The sequence below is a fragment of the Narcine bancroftii genome, chromosome 13 (genome assembly GCF_036971445.1).
Source record: "Narcine bancroftii isolate sNarBan1 chromosome 13, sNarBan1.hap1, whole genome shotgun sequence".
Classification (NCBI taxonomy): domain Eukaryota; kingdom Metazoa; phylum Chordata; class Chondrichthyes; order Torpediniformes; family Narcinidae; genus Narcine; species Narcine bancroftii.
In genome coordinates, this window is record NC_091481.1 from 409,325 (window position 1) to 428,334 (window position 19,010).

Genomic DNA, 19,010 nt, shown 5'->3' on the forward strand with positions numbered 1-19,010 from the left:
CTACTCACACCTTTCAACGTCTTATTTGGTGGAGGAGAGCTTGTGTGCAACGAGGTTAACCCTGACAATGCCACAGATTTTGCCAAACTCTTCTATATCAGGTATTCTGTCAGTGAAGATATCGTCTTCCTTCCTCGCAGCCCATTTCTTCCTGTGCATGGGCTTTTGATTTTATTAAACTACTTCCCTAACCCTAACCCTACTTTGCCAAACTCTTCTATATCAGGGATTCTGTCAGTGAAGATATCGTCTTCCTTCCTCGCAGCCCCCATTTCTTCCTGTGCATGGGCTTTTGATTTTATTCAACTACTTCCCTGATGAAGTCGCTCTCCTTGAACCATCTGAGTATTTCTCATTCTGCTCCTGGGCATTTCGTGTTGTGATCTCACGCCCAGGTGTGTTTTGCACAGGGCCAGTTGCCACTGGTGACTTGCCGGAGGCAATGCTCAGGAGTCCAAAGTGGCTGTGTGGGGTGGATAGGTGAGAGCAGGGACAGCATGGTGGTCACACACGCAAGGCAGTGAATGGGATGATGTGAGGTGATGTTGACCAGGAGAGGGAGGTTTGAATGGAGAAGGCACAACATGGTGTGTTGAGTTTAATAGAGTTTGACCCATTATTTTTGCAGCGAGATTTAAACAAGGTCGAGCTACTATGGGATTCATAGTGCGGGTGAAATTCCCTCCTGCAGGTTCAGTCAAGTATTGCAGAGGTGGTAGTGGGGGTGAGGGTGGGGGGTGGAGGGTGGAGACATTGTCCAGCTCACACCGCAGTGACTGCGGACTTGTGGAGACTGTGGATGAAGACATTTCAACCCTTACAATCACACAAGGACTTTTCAGGCATCATGGGAGCTGTTCATCACAGACACCACATCATTTCCCTTCATACTGCTTACTATCACCATGTCAACAGCTGAAGTCTCTAATGGGAAATGATAAGTTCACGATACCAATAAACCAAGCATGAACAATTGTTGAAATGCTGTCTCCACAATATTGGACCTGGTCTTCCATATTGAACATATTGAGTCACAGAGTGGCATCCCACAGAAACAGGCCCTTCTGCCCATCACATCCATGCTGACAAATGACTCCTCCCAAATGCCTATTAGGTCCAAATCCTTCTAAGTCTTGCCTTTTTGTCCTTGTATAAATGTCTCACAGACTGTATCTGATTCCACCACCTCCTCTGGCAGTGAGTTCCAGACATTTTCTGTGTGAAAAACATTTCCCCTTTCAAACTTCTTCCTCTCACCTTAAACCTGTATTTTATTGATTTTGATGCGATATCATGGGAGAAAGTTTTGACCATCTACCCTATCTATAATTTTATATGCCTCCATCAGGTCACTCCTCCAGCTGCTTCATTCTCCCAGCTCATCTAATCTCTCCTCATAACCAAGTCCTCCTACACGTCACCCTCACCATTTTCTCTACCTGTACTGCTACTTTCAGAGAACTATGGACAGACCCCCAAGGCCCTCCTGTTTATCAACATTCCTAAGCACCCAGCTATTCATGATATGTGTCCTGTATTTGACTCTTCAAATTGCCAATCTTCTGCCCAACTCTGCACTTGACTTATGTCCTGTTCTAAACTCTGCCAACCCTCCTCACTGTCTACAACATGCCATCCACACTATTTATATCTCAAAGGACAAGAGTTGAATCACTGATTCCTGAGGTACATCAGTGGTCACAGGATTCCACCCACCACCACCTTCCTATCACCAAGCCAAGCCCCATCCCACAGGGGAGATCCTTCACCTCAATCAAGATGAGTCAAACAGCAGATGGGAATGAATCAGCCAGGCTGCGATCAGCCAGCGGAGACAGAAACACCATCTATGAAGAGATTAGACATACGTGACTGTGTGGGCAGTGTGACCTTGTCACACATTCATGGCCCTTCCTGTAGAGTTAGTTACAGGATGGGCTCCTGTTGTAGAGTGACCATATTCCCACAAGGGGTAGAGAAGGATGGTCTTCATCCAGCTGGGAATCCTTTGAGAGCAGCCAATCCAAATGATCAGATGAAGGTTACAAACTCATCTAGTGGGATCACTCCATGCCTGGAACCAGGCAGGTATACAACAGTTTCTAGAGCTGCTTTGTGTTGAGGTTTCTGGAATGTATGATGCATCAGCATAAAATGTGTGGGGGAGTGTAGTCCTACCAAGGTACAGTCAAATGTTGACATCCACAATATATTGACCACATCTAACCCCAAATTTACAAGACCAATTATTGACCTACTTGGCAATTTGAATGCCAGTCTGTTTTTGCAAATGTCAAAACTGCTTGAAGGGATTTAAAAATGAAGTCAATATCTCAGTAAAACCATTAAAGAGGGTATTTGCAGAGTCTCTTCTCCCATGTATAAGAGAGTCAGCGCACCTCTCGGTAATCCTCCGTGATGTGGTCCAGCTTGAGTGAACAGAGCAGGTCTCTGCCTCCAAGGAACAGCTGCTCCCGGTATTCATCCATCAGCATGGTTTGTATTTCTATCATCCCCTGGGACCCATAGAACACTCTGGTTCTGTTCAGTTCCTGCAGCTCTGGAAAAGAAGCAGAGAATGAGACTGGATACCATCAGGAAACCAACCACTGAAGAGAACTGTCCTCACATAGTATATTTCAGTTGCTCCCATCAGGAAAGAGGTACAGAAAGATTAGAGCCAGCACCACCAGGCTGAGGAACAGTTTCTTCCCACGTGCAGTAAGAATGCTGAATGCTCACACTAGCCATCTGCGATGTTACTATTTATTAAATAATATTTATTTATTTTTATACACTTGTTCTGTATAGTTAGTGTAGATATTGCTGCTACAGCATCTCACAGCAATCGGGACTGGGGCTCGAATCCCAAACTGTGAGGAGTTTGTACGTTTTCCCCGTGTCCGTGTGGGTTTCCCACAGGTGTTCTGGTTTCTGCCAACCCTTCCAAAAAAAAGTACCTGGGAATGTAGGTTAATTGGGTGTCATTGGCTGGCACGGGCTCGTTGGCCAAAAGGGCCTGTAACCATGCTGTCAGTCAAAATTTAAAAAAAATTAAATGGAAATTGTCCGTATGTGGGTTATGTCTAGTTCCAAGGATGCAGTATTAGATTTTTAAAAAGTGGTCAACTAGGATTGGTTTCTGTGTAGTTTAGAATAACAAGGTAGCTGATCAAAACTATAAAGGTCAACATCCCAGCACTACCTCCCCAGTAATCAGTAGACAAGTCCAGAATTAGGAGCCACATTCTTCTTTTATAATTTTTTATTTAATACTTCACCGTCAACCATGTTAACAATAATATATGCAAATATTCATCCTTCAAATATGCACAGTGACATTTTCATTTTTCTCCTCCCCCCACCCCATTAACTTAAAGCAAGAAATAACTTAAAGAAAAGAGAGAAAGAAGAAAAATAAACAAACAATAGAAGAACTCAAAGGAAGGAGAAGAAACAAGAAAAAGAAATCATGTTGTCTAAAATTTCATATTTAATTATTTTTGTTCACTTCAAGAGATGGAGTCTGAAATTGGCAGTTTCTAATATGCTCCATGTGTTGTTCCCAAATTTGTTCAAATAAAGCATATTTGTCTTTTAGATTGTAGGTAATTTTTTCTAATGGAAACATTTGTTCATTTCTATGGACCATTGTTGTACTTTTAAGCTTTCCTCCATTTTCCAAGTTCTCATTCTGCACTTTTTTGCGGCTGCGAATGCAATCATAATAAAATCTTTTTTGAGCCCTGTCTAATTTTAGATCTAATTCTTTGTCTTTTATGTTGTTTAACAGGAAGATTTCTGGATTTTTTGCTATCCTCTATTTTGTAATTCTATTTCATATTAGGTTTAAATCCTCCCAAAATCTTTTCACTTTTGTACATGTCCAAATTGCTTGTAATGTTGTTCCAATTTCTTGTTTACAATGGAAGCATCTTGTTGGATTCCATTCTTTTAACTTTTGAGGTGTAACGTTTAATCTATGAAACCAAATGTATTGGATCATATGAAACCAAGTATTTATTGTGTAACTCATGGTTCCTGCATATTGTTCCTTCCAAGTTTCATTCTTTATTCACATATTTAAATCTTTTTCCCAACCTTGTTTGGGTTTATATATTCCTTCATCATTTTCCTTGTATTTCAATTTGCTCTACATGTTTGTAGTGATTTTTTTTTTACTATCGCAGGGTCTGTAATTAAGTATTCGTAGCAACTACTCTCAGGTAATCTTAGAGTAGTTCCCAACTTTTCTTTTTAAATAAGTTTTGAACTGATAGTATGAAAATATTGTACTATGTGATATTCCATATTTATTTTTTAATTGTTCAAATGTTAATAAACTATTTCCCAAAAAGCAATCTTTTATTCTTTTAATTCCTTTTCTTGCCCATTCCTTAAAAACTAAATTGTCTATTGTAAAAGGAATTAATGGGTTTTGCGCTCGTAACATTTTTGGTAGTTGATTATTTATCATCTTTCACTCCAGATGTATCCCCTTCCATGTTTTTAGTATGTGATGTAGGATTGGTAGATTATTGTGTTTCACCAGTTTCTCATCCCATTTATAGGTTCAGGGACCTTTTCTCCTAATTTATATCATTCTATCTTGAGCCAATCTGGTTTTTCTCCCATCTGATAAAAATAGATACTTTAACTGTGCTGCCCTGAAACAGTTTCTCAAATTTGGTAGCTGTAATCCTCCTTGTTTATACACCCACGTTAATTTTTCCCAAGCCACTCTTGATTTTTTACCCTTCCATAACAACTTTCTTATTAATTTATTTAATTTCATTTTAAAATTCCCATCAAGGAAATCAGTAGCATTTGGAACAAATATTGTAGCCATGGAAATACATTCATCTTGATGCCGTTTACTCTTCCCTATTTAAGTTAATGGTAAATCTTTTCATTTCTCCAAATCTTCTTGTACTTTTTTTTAACTTAATGGTTGGTAATTTAATTTTTACAAATTATTTAAATAATTATATATCCTGATACCAAGGTAACATATGGCCTGTGATTTCCATTTAAAAGGGGGTTCCCTTTTACATTTTGTATAATTAATTTTGTTCATTGGAATCACTTCACTTCAATCAATATTAACCTTGTCTCCTGATATTGCCCCATATTCTTTCAATTTTGTATATAACCTTTTTATTGATTTATCTGGGTCTGTTAAATATTCTATAATATCATCTGCAAATAAGCTGATTTTAAATTCTTCCTCTTTTTCTTTTATTCCCTTTATCATAGGTTCCCTTCTTACCAGCTCTGCCAATGGTTCTATAGCCAAATCAAACAGGGATGGTGATAATGGGCATCACTGCCTTGTTGACCTACTTAATTTAAAGTGATCTGATGCATTATCTATTTGTTACCACTTTTGTCAAAGGACCATTATACAGTGCTCTAACCCATTTAATACATTTTTTCAGTAATTTGAATTTCTGTAATACTTTAAATATAACCATATAACCACTTACAGCACAGAACAGGCCAGTTCGGCCCTACTAGTCCATGCTGTAACAAATCCCCACCCTCCTAGTCCCACTGACCAGCACCTGGTCCATACCCCTCCAGTCCTCTCCTCTCCATGTAACTATCCAGCCTTTCCTTAAATGTAACCAATGATCCCGCCTCGACCACGTCTGCCGGAAGCTCATTCCACATCCCTACCACCCTTTGCGTAAAGAAATTTCCCCTCATGTTCCCCTTATAATTTTCCCCCTTCAATCTTAAACCATGCCCTCTAGTTTGAATCTCCCCGACTCTTAATTGAAAAAGCCTATCCACATTTAGTCTGTCTGTCCCTTTTAAAATCTTAAACACCTCTATCAAGTCCCCCCTCAATCTTCTACGCTCCAGAGAAAAAAGCCCCAGTCTGCACAACCTTTCCCTGTAACTCAAACCTTGAAATCCTGTCAACATTCTCGTGAACCTTCTCTGCACTCTCTCTATTTTGTTAATATCTTTCCTATAATAGATAATAATTTCATTCCATCCTATCAAAAGCTTTCTCTGGATCAAGAGCAACTGCCACAGATGGTGTTTTATTTATTTGTGCCGTATGGATTAAATTAATAAATTTACAGATATTATCTGCCACTCTTCTATTTTTAACAAATCCTGTCTGATCTAATGTCACTAGTTTCAGTACACAATCTATACACTAGTAATTTTGCTATTAATTTATAATCTGTATTTAGTAAAGATATTGGTCTATATGAAGCCAGTGACAGTGGATCTTTTCCCGTTTTTGGAATTACTGTAATTATTGCCATTTTTCATGAGTCAGGCAAATTCTGGGTCTCTTCCACCTGTTTCATTACCTCCAAGAGGTAACTATGCATCTTCATAATCTCCTTATCTCTATCATCCAATTGCTCTCTTAACTCATTCAACTCCATTTCCACCCCCATCACTGTCTTCCACTTCATTACCTCGCTTTCTCATTTCTACCATACCATTCTCCATTCTCTGTATTTTTATATCTGTCTCTTGCATGTTTTTTAAAAAATAGTACTGAATCAGCCATTTTTGTTTCCATTAGAATCTTTATTTGACTGTCAAAGTATTCCTTATCTGGTTTTTTTTCTTGTATTTCTTTATCTTTCTCTTGCTCCATTTCTTGGCTCCGTGTTGATCCTGGTTCTATCATTGCCTTCTCCGCTGCTTCTCCCATTACCGAATCAGCATCTTGCTGTTGGCGTCCGTCCCCAACGGCGTTCTCTTTAAAATGTGTACCACGCATGCATGACTCCTTGCGCATGCGCACTGGCATTTCTTCTTCAGGCTCTGCAAACCAATGCTCCAGACTGCCCTGGGGGATGTTGCCACCCAGCTGCCCGCTTACTAGCTTCGCCACTCAGGCCATCCTCTTTGGGAGAGCTCCCTGCTCATGGGAGGGATTACTCCCGCGATTTCTTTCTCTTCTTTACTGGTCATTGTAGTCTTTTCCCTCTTTGGAGCCATCCTCATGTTCTTCCTCATACTTTTTATCGTGACTTTTTTGTTTTTCTTCTCTGCCTTGTTTTTCTACTTTTTTTCTATCTTTCTCTGTGGAGGGCTGGTTTTCCCTAACCAGCCACGACTCCATCACGTGACCCTTTCTTAGTAGTCTTCCCAGTTTTATCTATTGATGGGCCAAGGTTAAAATTAAAGTTGCTCCCTCGAGCCACATTCTCACAATAAGGACTTGGCTGCTGCGAATGGAGATGAGGAGATTTTGATTGATGCATATAGAGTGGTGAATCTTCATAATTCTCTGCCCTGGTGGGGCTCAGTTATCGAGTTTACCTCAGTGAAAGATCTATAGATTTCTGGATATTAGTGGGATGAAGGGGATAGCTGGGGAGGATTCGCTGAGATCTTGATAAATTATGCAGTAGCTAGGAGGGGCCGGATCGTCTTCTCCTGCCTTCAGTTCTTTTATTCTTAGCACTTGTTTAGTGACATTAATAATTTAAGGCATCAGTCACTGGGTCAATAAAAGCCCATTTTCAAGTACAGTATTGATCAGAGTTATGTTGGCGTCAATTTGCAGATACTAGAGGCTTCATAAGTGGTTGTTAATCTGAACTGACAAAGTTTTGCTACAGCAAGAGATCTTAGATATAAAAGGCAGGAACTAAGGGTAATGAATGTTTGAATAAATCGTCTAACCGTCGAACTATAGCTTTGTGCTATTTCCAAACAATTTCAAAAAGTCAGTTTATGGAGTCAAAGGGAACTAGTTTGCCCATCAGCAACAGGTCACATTTTGTTGGAGGGTGGTCAGGGAAGAATCCAATCTCTTTGCTCACTTGGACCATGATTATTGTTGGGTCCCAGGCTGAGAAATAGAGGGCGAGTACAGTCCATGGTTTAGAGATCTGAAGCTGCACAAGGCCAGCCAGGTCTTGGGAAATTCAACAACTCACCAAAACATATCCACAAGAGTTTCCCATTCTCGTGCTTGCCTGTGTCTTTTTGTAGACCACACCTCAAGATTCATGTTGATTAAACCCTTCTCATCAATACCAACCAATGTGCTTTCCTGACTTAGTCTCATTTTCCTTATGTGGGAAATTTTCTTCTAAACATTTCTCATCCACGTATCTGTCCAAATGGTTTTGGGCTGTTGTAATTGTTCCCATCTCATCCACGTCCTCTGCAGCTGGTACCATCAGATCATTGTGCCCTATGTGAAAACCTATCTCTCAGGTCCATTTTTAAACATTTTCTCTCTCACCGTTAACCTGTGGCCTCAAGTTTTAGATCCCCCCCCCGACTTCAAAAATGTATGATTAAATCCCATTGCACGGCATATACAGATGAGACGATTGAAAGGAACTCCAACCCACAATACAATATTTGTACGTCATTTCACACTTTAAATGACACTGTCAGAAACAGTAAAAGGTGATATTTCCTTATGAAATATTTTATTTTTAAATTTAATTTTTTTTAAAATTTTGACATGCAGCATGCTTACAGGTCCCTTCAGTCCACCAGCCCATGCCACCCAATTGACCTACACCCCTTTACATTTTGAAGGGTGGGAGGAAACCAGAGCACCCAGAGAAAATGCACACAGACAGGGAGAGAACATATAAACTCCATACAGACAACATGGGAATCGAAGCCCGGTCACGATCGCTAGCTCTGTAACGTCGTCGTGCTAACCGCACTGCATTATTATTAAATATTTTTATACTTAAGCAGTTCCATTTTTTGATCCGTGATCTGTTTTCATTTGAAATGACAAGATGAAGTGATGAAGTTTGCATTAATATAATTCAGGTGACCATCAGTATCAACTTGCTTGGATTTATCTGCAGAAAACAATGACAGCCAAGATCCATTCGGCCCCTCCCCGTCTCTCTCTTTCTTCCCCATCCCTGACCCTTTCCACTTTCTATTCACAGAGCTACCCCTCCCTCTTACATTTCTCAGATTTTTTTTCTCTTCTGCCCTCCCATCCATCTCCAGCTGTGACTTTTTGCAGGTGGGCCTGTGTTCCGCCCCCTTCCATCCTCTCTCCCCACTTTTTGCAGGTGGGCCTGTGTTCCACCCCCTTCCCTCCTCTCTCCCCACTTTTTGCAGGTGGGCCTGTGTTCCGCCACTTCCCTCCTCTCTCCCCACTTTTTACAGGTGGGCCTGTGTTCTCCCCCCTTTCCTCCTTTCTCCCCACTTTTTGCAGGTGGGCCTGTGTTCCGCCACTTCCCTCCCCTCTCCCCACTTTTTGCAGGTGTGCCTGTGTTCTCCCCCCTTCCCTCCTTTCTCCCCACTTTTTGCAGGTGGGCCTGTGTTCCGCCCCCTTCCCTCCTTTCTCCCCACTTTTTGAGGTGGGCCTGTGTTCCGCCCCCTTCCCTCCTCTCTCCCCACTTTTTGCAGGTGGGCCTGTGTTCCGCCACTTCCCTCCTCTCTCCCCACTTTTTGCAGGTGGGCCTGTGTTCCGCCACTTCCCTCCTCTCTCCCCACTTTTTGCAGGTGGGCCTGTGTTCCGCCCCCTTCCCTCCTCTCTCCCCACTTTTTGCAGGTGGGCCTGTATTTTGCCCCCTTCCCTCCTCTCTCCCCACTTTTTGCAGGGGGGCCTGTGTTCCACCCTCTTCCCTCCTCTCTCCCCACTTTTTGCAGGTGGCCTATGTCCTGCCCCCTTCCCTCCACTCTCCCCACTTTTTGATTCAGTCACCTGATTTTGTTTTGCTCATTCCTTGAAGATCTCCGGTGAGATGATGACTCATTGACTCTTTGTGAATTACAGCTAAGATATTGTTTTCATTAATTTACGGCTTTGAATGTGGATATTCATTAAATTCATACACAGCAACAGAACTCCCTTGAGAAATTGGATCTGCATTTAGAATTCAAATGTTTATGCAGCATGTTTCCATATCACCACCTTAGTTTCACAGCTATTACACCAATTAGAAGATTCTTCAAGATTCTTTGGTTGTCATGTAATAAAACAAGTGCAATATTACATGGATTTTGCTTTAGTCTGTCTGAAGGAAGACAGATTCACCATCAGCCAAAATTTCCCGAAACCCCTTACAGTCAGAGAAAGGGAAGCAAAAGAGAGTCTCTCCAGAGTCACTGAGTGTCCGTGGATTCACCTTCAGCGTTTCTACAGCCTCACAGAGTCCAGTCCAAACCATAAGCAGCCTGAGCTCCAGATCCAAACCTCTGACAGAATCAGAAAACTTTCAGTGCCCTCATCACCCTCTCAAGTCTCAGTTCCGATACCTGGTACCCCTTCAGCCACTTTCCAGGAAACCGCAGCCGGCATGGGTTCCTCACCTTGAGTCACCAACAGCCCAATGTTCTTCAGCCACAGAGCCCCTCACTGGTCCATCACTGTGGTCACCGTCATGTAGAGTCATCTCCTCTGCTTCACTCTCCCAAACATGGGCTGTTCTCCCTGTTTTCAGGTGCCCTGTGCCAGTTCTCTGCTTCCCTGGAGTCTGCAACCTCTAATGGCTGCAGCTGATCACAGGTGCCACCAAGTCAGGCCCAGATGCCACAGTTACAGGGTTTTATATTAAACCACTGTCATCTCCTTTAATGGGCCAGTTAAAGCCTGTGTGGAGCCGTCAGTAGTTGGACTGGGCATTAAGACCCTGCGGAGAGCATTCAATCTCCTTGTTCTCCATGGATCTGTACCAGCGACAGCACAGTCATTACAGATCCGCAGTGCTGCCATTTTAATGTTGGCATTGCCTGAAGATCAGGTTCACAATCATCATTTCAATCTGACTGCATCTTAAACTATCCTCACACTGGCTGCACCAGGACCACACCAAAGAGAGAATAAAATCATCCACACAAGATCTGTGTGCATGGGTGCTTCATGTCAGGTGCGGACGCTGGGGTGATGGCCTCCTCTCACGCTATGTAACTCTATGATATGTAGTGAACTGCATGGTCCTCACAGAACATTGGATTGGGCTGGGCCCTCAGTGAGTCATGGGCTGAGATCTAAGGACATCCACATGGATACTTGATAGTCTTCACGCCATGTTTACACAGTGTTTAACATTGATCTTCAATGGCATATTCCCAAGATCATCCTTATGATTGTAACCTACAGGCCAACAGCCTTGCACTTGTACCTAGGTACTCCTGCAGGTTGGGCCCTTTATATGTGCTGTTAACTCTTTACTCCTCCACTCTTCCCCAGATCACCATCAGGTCCCCATCACTGAAACCCTCCTCCCATCTCTACCACCACTGCTGATCAGGTTCCCCGACCTCCCCCTGAGGGTGCGTAGGGGAGATTCATCAGCCTGGAAGACCTACCATTAGGCCTTACCTTTGAAATGGGAGAGTGAGGAGAGGTTTACCAGAGGTGTACCAATTTACACCTTGAAGAGGAAGTCAGCCTGGAGGAGAGATGTGAGCGAGAGTGTCAAGGGACTGGAGCAAGAATCTTTTCACTTCATGATTGGCGTGAAGCCTGTAGCTCACTGGCAGGAGGCTGGTTCAAGCAGATACCTTCCCCCTGATTATTCTTAAACATGCAAAGCCACAGAACATGGGCAAACCATGATCCAGCAGCATACGAGGCCTGAAAATAAAGAATAGTTTGCAGATGGTGAAAATCTGAAATAAAAATGGAAAAGGCACAAAAAACTCGTGAAGTAGCTGTGGAGGAAATAAAACCATTGATTAATGCCTGTGTAAACTTATTGAGTTGTTAGTAGGTCCCAATGGATTGGAAAAGTGAAAACATGACTGGTTAAGAAGGAACAAAGATGGATCGTTATAGGCTTGTTAATTTCACATCTGTTATTGGCAAGATGCGGAGTCTCTGATCAAAAGCGGAGAACATTACAGCACAGTCCAATCCGCTCGGCCCATGATGCTAAGCCAACCTATATAAACCTCCTCAACAACCTAATATGGAGAATCGACAGGTCATTTAGAAGAGCTAACATGATTTTAATAAAGAGTAAATCACGCTCAAAAAAGTTGTTCAAGTTCTTCAAGGATGCAACAGCAGGACGAGAGGGGAAAGTTGCAGTTGTGTATTTGGATTTCCAGTCAGCATTTGTCAAGAAGCTACATTTCAAAGCTGGTGTCCCAGAGGAGAGGTTGCAGTATTGGGGAAGTGAGTTACCTTGCAACGTCAAACATTGGTGCCCTTATTACTTACAGCTGTAAGCACATTGTGGGGCAAGTTAATTTGATGAACACATCTGGTTCTTTCAGTCTTGCTGCCTTAATTTTGAATGATTTCTTGACATTTTACAATAGTGCTTTAGAGCTAGTCTGTGCAAGGTCCAAATGGGAATATTTCTTTAACATTGTTTTTAAAGTTTGTAATATTATAGCAGAGGTCATAAACAGAAGCTTCACGAATGAATTAAGTTTACACAGAGCAGAAGCTTGAGTATAGCAACTGCCTATCAACACTCAAAGAAACAATTCAATCAGGACATAATCTTTCAGATTCATTCCGTTCCACCTTTCCAAGGCTAGAAACATTGGCTCTATTGGCAAATGGAAACAAAATAGGATCCAACTCTTTCAAACCTTGGATCATGATACATGACGGCAGGTTGTTGGAGTTCCATAGGTCTAGTGGGTCTGCACAAACATGCCCTCCTATTTTGTTCCACACTCCCATCCCAGCCACCAATTGTTTGGCAGGTCGTTCCTCATGGCCACCACCCTGAGTGAAGAACTGTCCTGTCTTCCTTTCCAAATCCTGTACCCCCTCACCTTAGTTATCCCCTCTTCCCTTAAATTCATCCTATCACCCTCATTATGTTATAGATCTCAATAAGCTCTCCCTTTACTCTAAGGAAAGCAGGCCAAGTCTTCTTTTCCAATGTCTCACAATTACTCAACTTCCCTAATTCTGGCAACTAAATAAATCTCTTCTGCACCCTTTCCAACATGATGACATATTTCTTCTAGCTGGTACCCAAAACTGCACACAATATTCCAAGTGCAGTCTCACCAATGTCTGTATAACTTCAACACAATGTCCAACACTTGTATGCAATGTCCTGACTGATAGCGACAAGAATACCAGATGTTTTCTCCACCATTCTATCAACCTGTGCAGCCAACTTTGAAGAGCTATGAACTTGCATCCTAGATCTCTCTGCTCCTTAACACCCCTTAGGGCACTGCTGTTTATAGAAGTCCTTCCCTGGTTCAATTTACCCAAATGCAGCTCCTCACATGTCTCCAAGTTGAACAAACCTGCCATTCATCCAGTTCCCCAGCTAACCTGGAATGTGTTGCAAAGCCAGGTAATCTATTCATCATAGCACATCATTTAGTGTAATCAGCAAACTTACTCACCTTGCTACAAACACCCTTGGCTAAGTAATTTATGTATTTCCAAAGCAAGTGTCCCAATACTGAACCATGAGGGACTCCATTGGTCATGGAACTCTAGTCTGAAAATCTGCCCTGCACAGAGTAGGAGGAGTTGCATTTTGGAAGGAGAAACCAAGGTAGGACGGTACACGGTAAATGGCAGGGCACTGAGGAGTGTGGAGGATCAAAGGGATCTGGGGAATTCAGATACATAGTTCCCTGAAAGTCATGCATAGACAGGGTTGTGAAGAAAGCTATTGGCACACTGGCCTTCATAAATCAAAGTATTGAGTACAGGAGTTGGGATCTTATGGTAAAGTTATACAAGATATTGGTGAAGTCAAATTTGGAGCATTGTGTGCAGATTTGGTCACCTAACTAGAGGAAGGATATCAGAAAGATTGAAAGAATGCAGAGAAGATTTACTAGGATGTTGACAAGTTTTCAGGAGTTGAGTTACAGGGAAGAACAAGTTAAGACATTATTCCAATCCCACCTGATATTACACGCTCTCTCCATCACACATGAAGCTCTACTCAGGGGCCACAAGGTGTGTGTTCAACACATTGATCCCCACAACCTTTCATTTTTCCTTCATCAAATGAGAACCTTTGAAGTTTTTTTAAAACATATACATGGATGTGTGAACAAATGGATGGGTGGACCAGGGACAAATGTCAGCGTTACCACTCAGTCTCTCTGCTGCCTTCAGCCCAATGCTTGTCAAACCCTCGGAAATCTCAGCATCAACTTTGTTCCCCTTGATCATTTGCAACCCTGTTTCCATTGGATCTGGACTCCTCAACAGACATTGGTGTGACTGTGTTCACCAGTGCGCAAAGATCCTAATGGAACTGGGAGAAAGAACATAGAGTTATCATGTGAGGAGTGTTTGAAAGCTCTTGGCCTGTTTTCATTGGAATTTAGAAGAATGGGGGAGGTGTCATTGAAACATTTTGAATCTTGAAAGGTGTAAACAGAGGAGATGTAGAAAAAGTTGCTTTCCATAGTGGGAGAATCTACGACAAGAGATGACAACTTCAGGACTGAAGGGTGTCCAGTTAGAACAGAGATGTGAAGGAAAGCTTTTTCAGCCAGAGGGTGAATTTGTTGCCACAGGAAATTGTGGAGGCTGGGTTATTGGGTGCATTTCAGGCAAAGATTGATAGGTTATTGATTAGCCAGGGCATCAAAAGCCAAGCAGTGGAGCTGAGCGGGAAAATGGTGAACAGACCTGATGGGCTGAAATAGCCTTAATTTATCTACTATTATGATGTCTTATGGACTAACTCAGGCTGGTCACGTCAGGCAAGCAAGAATCCGAACTCATAGAACGATTCCTGCCTCAGAGACCAGAACCAAGTGAAGCAGCTGTGATTCTAGTTTCATCACTCTGCTGTCATAGAAATGGATAATTATGTCCTTAATTTGAAGTTAACCCCTCACCCTACTCCCTTTTCAAAATAAACTGTGTGATCCTTCTAAATCCATAAAGTACTTCAATTGCGATTTGTTCCCACTTAGAACATAAAGTACAGGAACAGACTCTTGAGTTCCTGTATCTGTAACGGACATAACAGAACATCGAACACTACAGCAGAGTACAGGCCCTTCAGCCCTCAATGTTGTGTCCACACATATATTCCTGAAAAAAAACTAAACCCTCCCTACCCCGTAACCCTTATATTTCTTCGTTCTTTTTTTTAAACTTTATTTGTTTGTTCAAAAAACAAATAATATGACATATACAGCAATTAAATATAAAAAAAAGTTCATATCTTTCTTAGTTCCACGTACATCTCACAGAGTCACTTCATTGCCCATCATGTTTTAACTTCCACCACCATCCTTGACAAGGATTCCACAACTCTCTGTTACCCCTGACGTTGCCCCTAAACTTCCCTCCCTTCACTTTGTACACATCCTCTGGTGTTTGCTATTCTTCCTGAGAAAAGGCACTGGGTGTCCACTTCATTCTATGCCTATCATAATCTTAATGTCTAAATCAAATTAAAACTCTGCTGCTTGCACCAGATCGATATCCCTTCACACCCATATGTCCGTCTAGAATCCTCTTAAACACCAACAGCCTACAGAATGCTGGAGGAAGAGGCAGCATCCATGGAAGGCAAAGGTTCGGGGCCAAAATGCTTCATTAGAAAAAGAACGAAATGGGCCAAATAAAGGTTGGCACATGATGACAGGAAAGATCAGAAGCTAGGAGGTGAAAGGAAGAAGAGGCAGAAGGCTGAGGACAATGCATTCTAATGGGAGGAAGAAAGGGAATGGAGAGGGACTGGATGGAGGAAGGTGTGGGTGACAGGCAGGTAAAGAGGGTGGGTGAGAGGAAAGGGACCAGAGAGACAGGGGTAAGCAAGGGGAAAGGGGCTAACTCTAAATTAGATAAATTGATGCCTTCTGCTATATTTAGCATCTTTCTACCAAGCCCAAAGCTTACCCTTGTCCATAAGTATACTGAAACTTAAAATGTGATCACTATTCCCACAACGTTCCCCCAACGAAACTCCAATCATCTGGTTGGGCTAATTAGCCAATACTAGGTCCAGTATGGATCACTTCCTGGTTAGGTTATCTGCATGCTGCTTCAAGAAACTCTCCTGGATGCACTCGACAAATTCTGCCCCATCTCAGCACGAAGGACAATAATGAGGAAATGGAAGTCTCCTACTACATGTTGCAACTTTCCCTAATACAGTAGTTCCTCCACCCTTAGTGGCTTTGGAGAGGTTTCTAGTATAGCCCCGTCAGTGATTGGAATTTCTGATCTCAGTAGGTGAGCCTGATTTTATCTCCTCTCTGTGCACCTGATACACTCTCCCTGTTAGCAGTGGTTTTCTGACTACATTCTGAAAAGACATTAGTGTGGCCACTGTAATCACAGTGGACCATGACAAGGCGTTTTTAGAGTGAATCAAATGGATTTACTCTTCATCACCCACGCAACCTTTTAAAAGCCAGAATCACATGCTCAACACATGCTGACATCATCACACACTGACATCACAAGGCTGGTTCGATGCCTTCTGGGAATTGTAGTGCCACTACTTTCGCAAAGGCAAATCACCCTCATTTCCCACTGAGAAGTGATGGTTTTAACAAGACAATCAATGCATGTTATTTCCTCCAAGTTAATGAAGGAGTTTGTGTCCCAAATGGTAACACTGAATGGGAAGAGATTAATAACCAGCATCAATCATCCTTTTTGAAGACAGAATGTGTCCAATGACTGGTAGTTTAGAAGATCTTGTCACAGCTGCACGATGTCCGGAGGTTTACATTAATACTTTAACCAGCAGGCATCAGCTGAAGATTTGAGAAACATTTCTAAAGTTCACTAATGCAAAGGTTATCAAATTTAATACATTGCGCAAGTAAAATTTCTATTGTAAATGTTTTCTTGATAACTTTTTAAACAATATGCAATCCAAGCCATTGCCATAACAACAATATGGTGGGGAGGATTTCAAAAATGGAAGTGTCATGGCTTAACAGTTTAGACATAATTGTACATGAATGTCAAGAGTACAAGACAAAAAAAACACAGGAATTCCATAAAATTCTGGCTGAAACCTTGCCTCATCGATTCTCTACTGGATTCCAATAGCATTCAATAAACCACCAATTGTTGTTGCAAAATCACAGACCTCATCTGGAAGAGGAAACTTTTCACATCTAACAGCCAAAATGAATTGTGAATTACAAATCTTGTCCCTTTTATTATGAAAGTAACATTTTGAATCATTGTTGCATTCATAAGGAATTAAAGTTTCATGCTTTGCACTCTGCCAGTTCGATGTCCACACCGGCCAGTCAGACGTTGCCAAAATAATTTGAAAGCTATAAAGGTTTTTGAATAAGATCAATGAGCAGTAATCAGTCATGGCAAGATGAGAACCAAATTACAAACCTCAGCCACAAACAGACCTCGAAACAACAGATCAGGGCCGTGGACATTAATAAATTCAAATAGATACAAGTCACAACTTAAAAATTTCTATGAAGCATCAAAATGGAATTAAGGAAGTTTGTGGGGAGGGTTCTCTGGGGCTTTGCCTTTCCTGCAGTTTCATGTTGTACATGGCACAGTGTTTCCCACTTGTCAAAACTATGAAACTACCATAACAATGATCTTAGAAAATAAGAAGAAGATTTACCCTGAAGTAGCAGGAGTGTTGATGCTGGCTCGTGACTCGACTTTTCTCCTGAAGAATCCAGGTGCCTCCTTCCAATTGATTGGGCAGCAAAGACCTATTCAAATCATTGCACCCATAGATTTAAAAGTGAGCTTAAGTATTTAATTGGACAATTATTAGATGGAGAAAAACACCAGAGCATATTCACCTGCTGCAAGACTTTGGTGCAAAGGATAGATTGAATTAGCACATATTGAAAACCCAGGAAACCGTTTGGTTGTGAGCTGTGTTAAATGTGAGCAGAGTGGAGAATTCTGGGGAGGAGGCTGGCACTATGGTTAGAGTTGCGGCTCAAGGGGACTGCATATCCTGACTGGATCCTGGAGTTTTGAGGGCCCAAGTGGAAAGAAACTATAGAGTTCAGAGGGGTCACATGGTCAGGAGCAGAATTATAGGGATTTCTTTAGTGTAGTCCAACTCTACATCAGTCAAACTCGCATCACCCAACCATCAGACTCCTCAACAATAAACTCAATCAGCATCTCATTTAAGGACTTTTACTTTTGCACTTTATTGATTTTTTTTCCTCTCTGTATTGAACATTTGTTTATATTCCTTGATCTGTTGACGTGTATGTGGTATACATTTTTTGTACTACCAGTAAGTGGTAATTCTGCCACCCACAGGAATAAAAATCTCTGGGTTGTATGTGATGTCATGTACGTACTGACAATAAATCTGAAATCCAAGAACAATTCAGACTGAACCAGGAAGTTGGGGCATTTCTGAAAAGGGTGGACTTGGATGTGTCCCACAGAGGTCCCCATTGGTGACAATCACCATGAACCTTAACCAGGACTGCAGATATCAGACACACATTTACATGAAGATCCCTTCCCATGATATCAGAGAAGGCGAGGCTGTCAGCTGTATTCCCAGAAAGTCATTGTCCATCACACTTCATGGAGTTAACTGGTAACTATCTCACGGGGGTAAGTTATGTTTGGCCCAGGATTTATTATATTGATGACTTTAATTTCCTCCTTTCATTGCCTCAGTACTCCTGGTTATTAGGGTTATAATAATTGCCCTGTCTGCAATTTTAATTGAACCATAAAATCTCTTAAAGTAAACAGGTTGTTCACTGCAGGGGAATAAAGCAGGAAATGGCCTTTTCATCAGGTGTGGGATACGGGTGCCCATTGATACCAGTCCCACTGAACTGTTTGTCCTAACTCAATAAGCAGATTCTTTACTGCCCAGGAGACGGAGCTCCCTTGACCCCAGTGCAAACCAGAAACTCTCCATTCACATTCCCACTTGATTGATTTATCCAAGCCGTTTGTTCAGTTGTAAATCCAATCACATTGATGTTAAATTTTTACATTTTAAATGTAGATTTTAAATTTCGACATTCAGCACATGAAGAGGCCCTTTCGAGCCCGTGCCACCCAGTTACACTCAATTAACCTACAACCCCAGTACATTTTGAATGGTGGGAAGAAACTGAAGCCCCAGGGAAAACCCACACAGACACGG

General features: G+C 41.9%; 1 protein-coding gene across 3 annotated transcripts in view; it reads right to left on the reverse strand.

Moving 5' to 3' along the window:
• The window catches only part of LOC138749001 (semaphorin-3E-like), a 107,892-nt gene that overhangs the window by 65,345 nt on the left and 23,537 nt on the right, over positions 1-19,010 (reverse strand). For 2 of the 3 annotated variants that reach the window (XM_069910003.1, XM_069910002.1), the window contains exon 4: positions 2,400-2,560. In XM_069910003.1, coding sequence (XP_069766104.1) covers positions 2,400-2,560 — 161 coding nt within the window. Of the gene's footprint in view, positions 1-2,399; positions 2,561-17,492; positions 17,568-19,010 lie in introns of those variants that run through there. The other variant, XM_069910004.1, reaches the window with a different exon arrangement.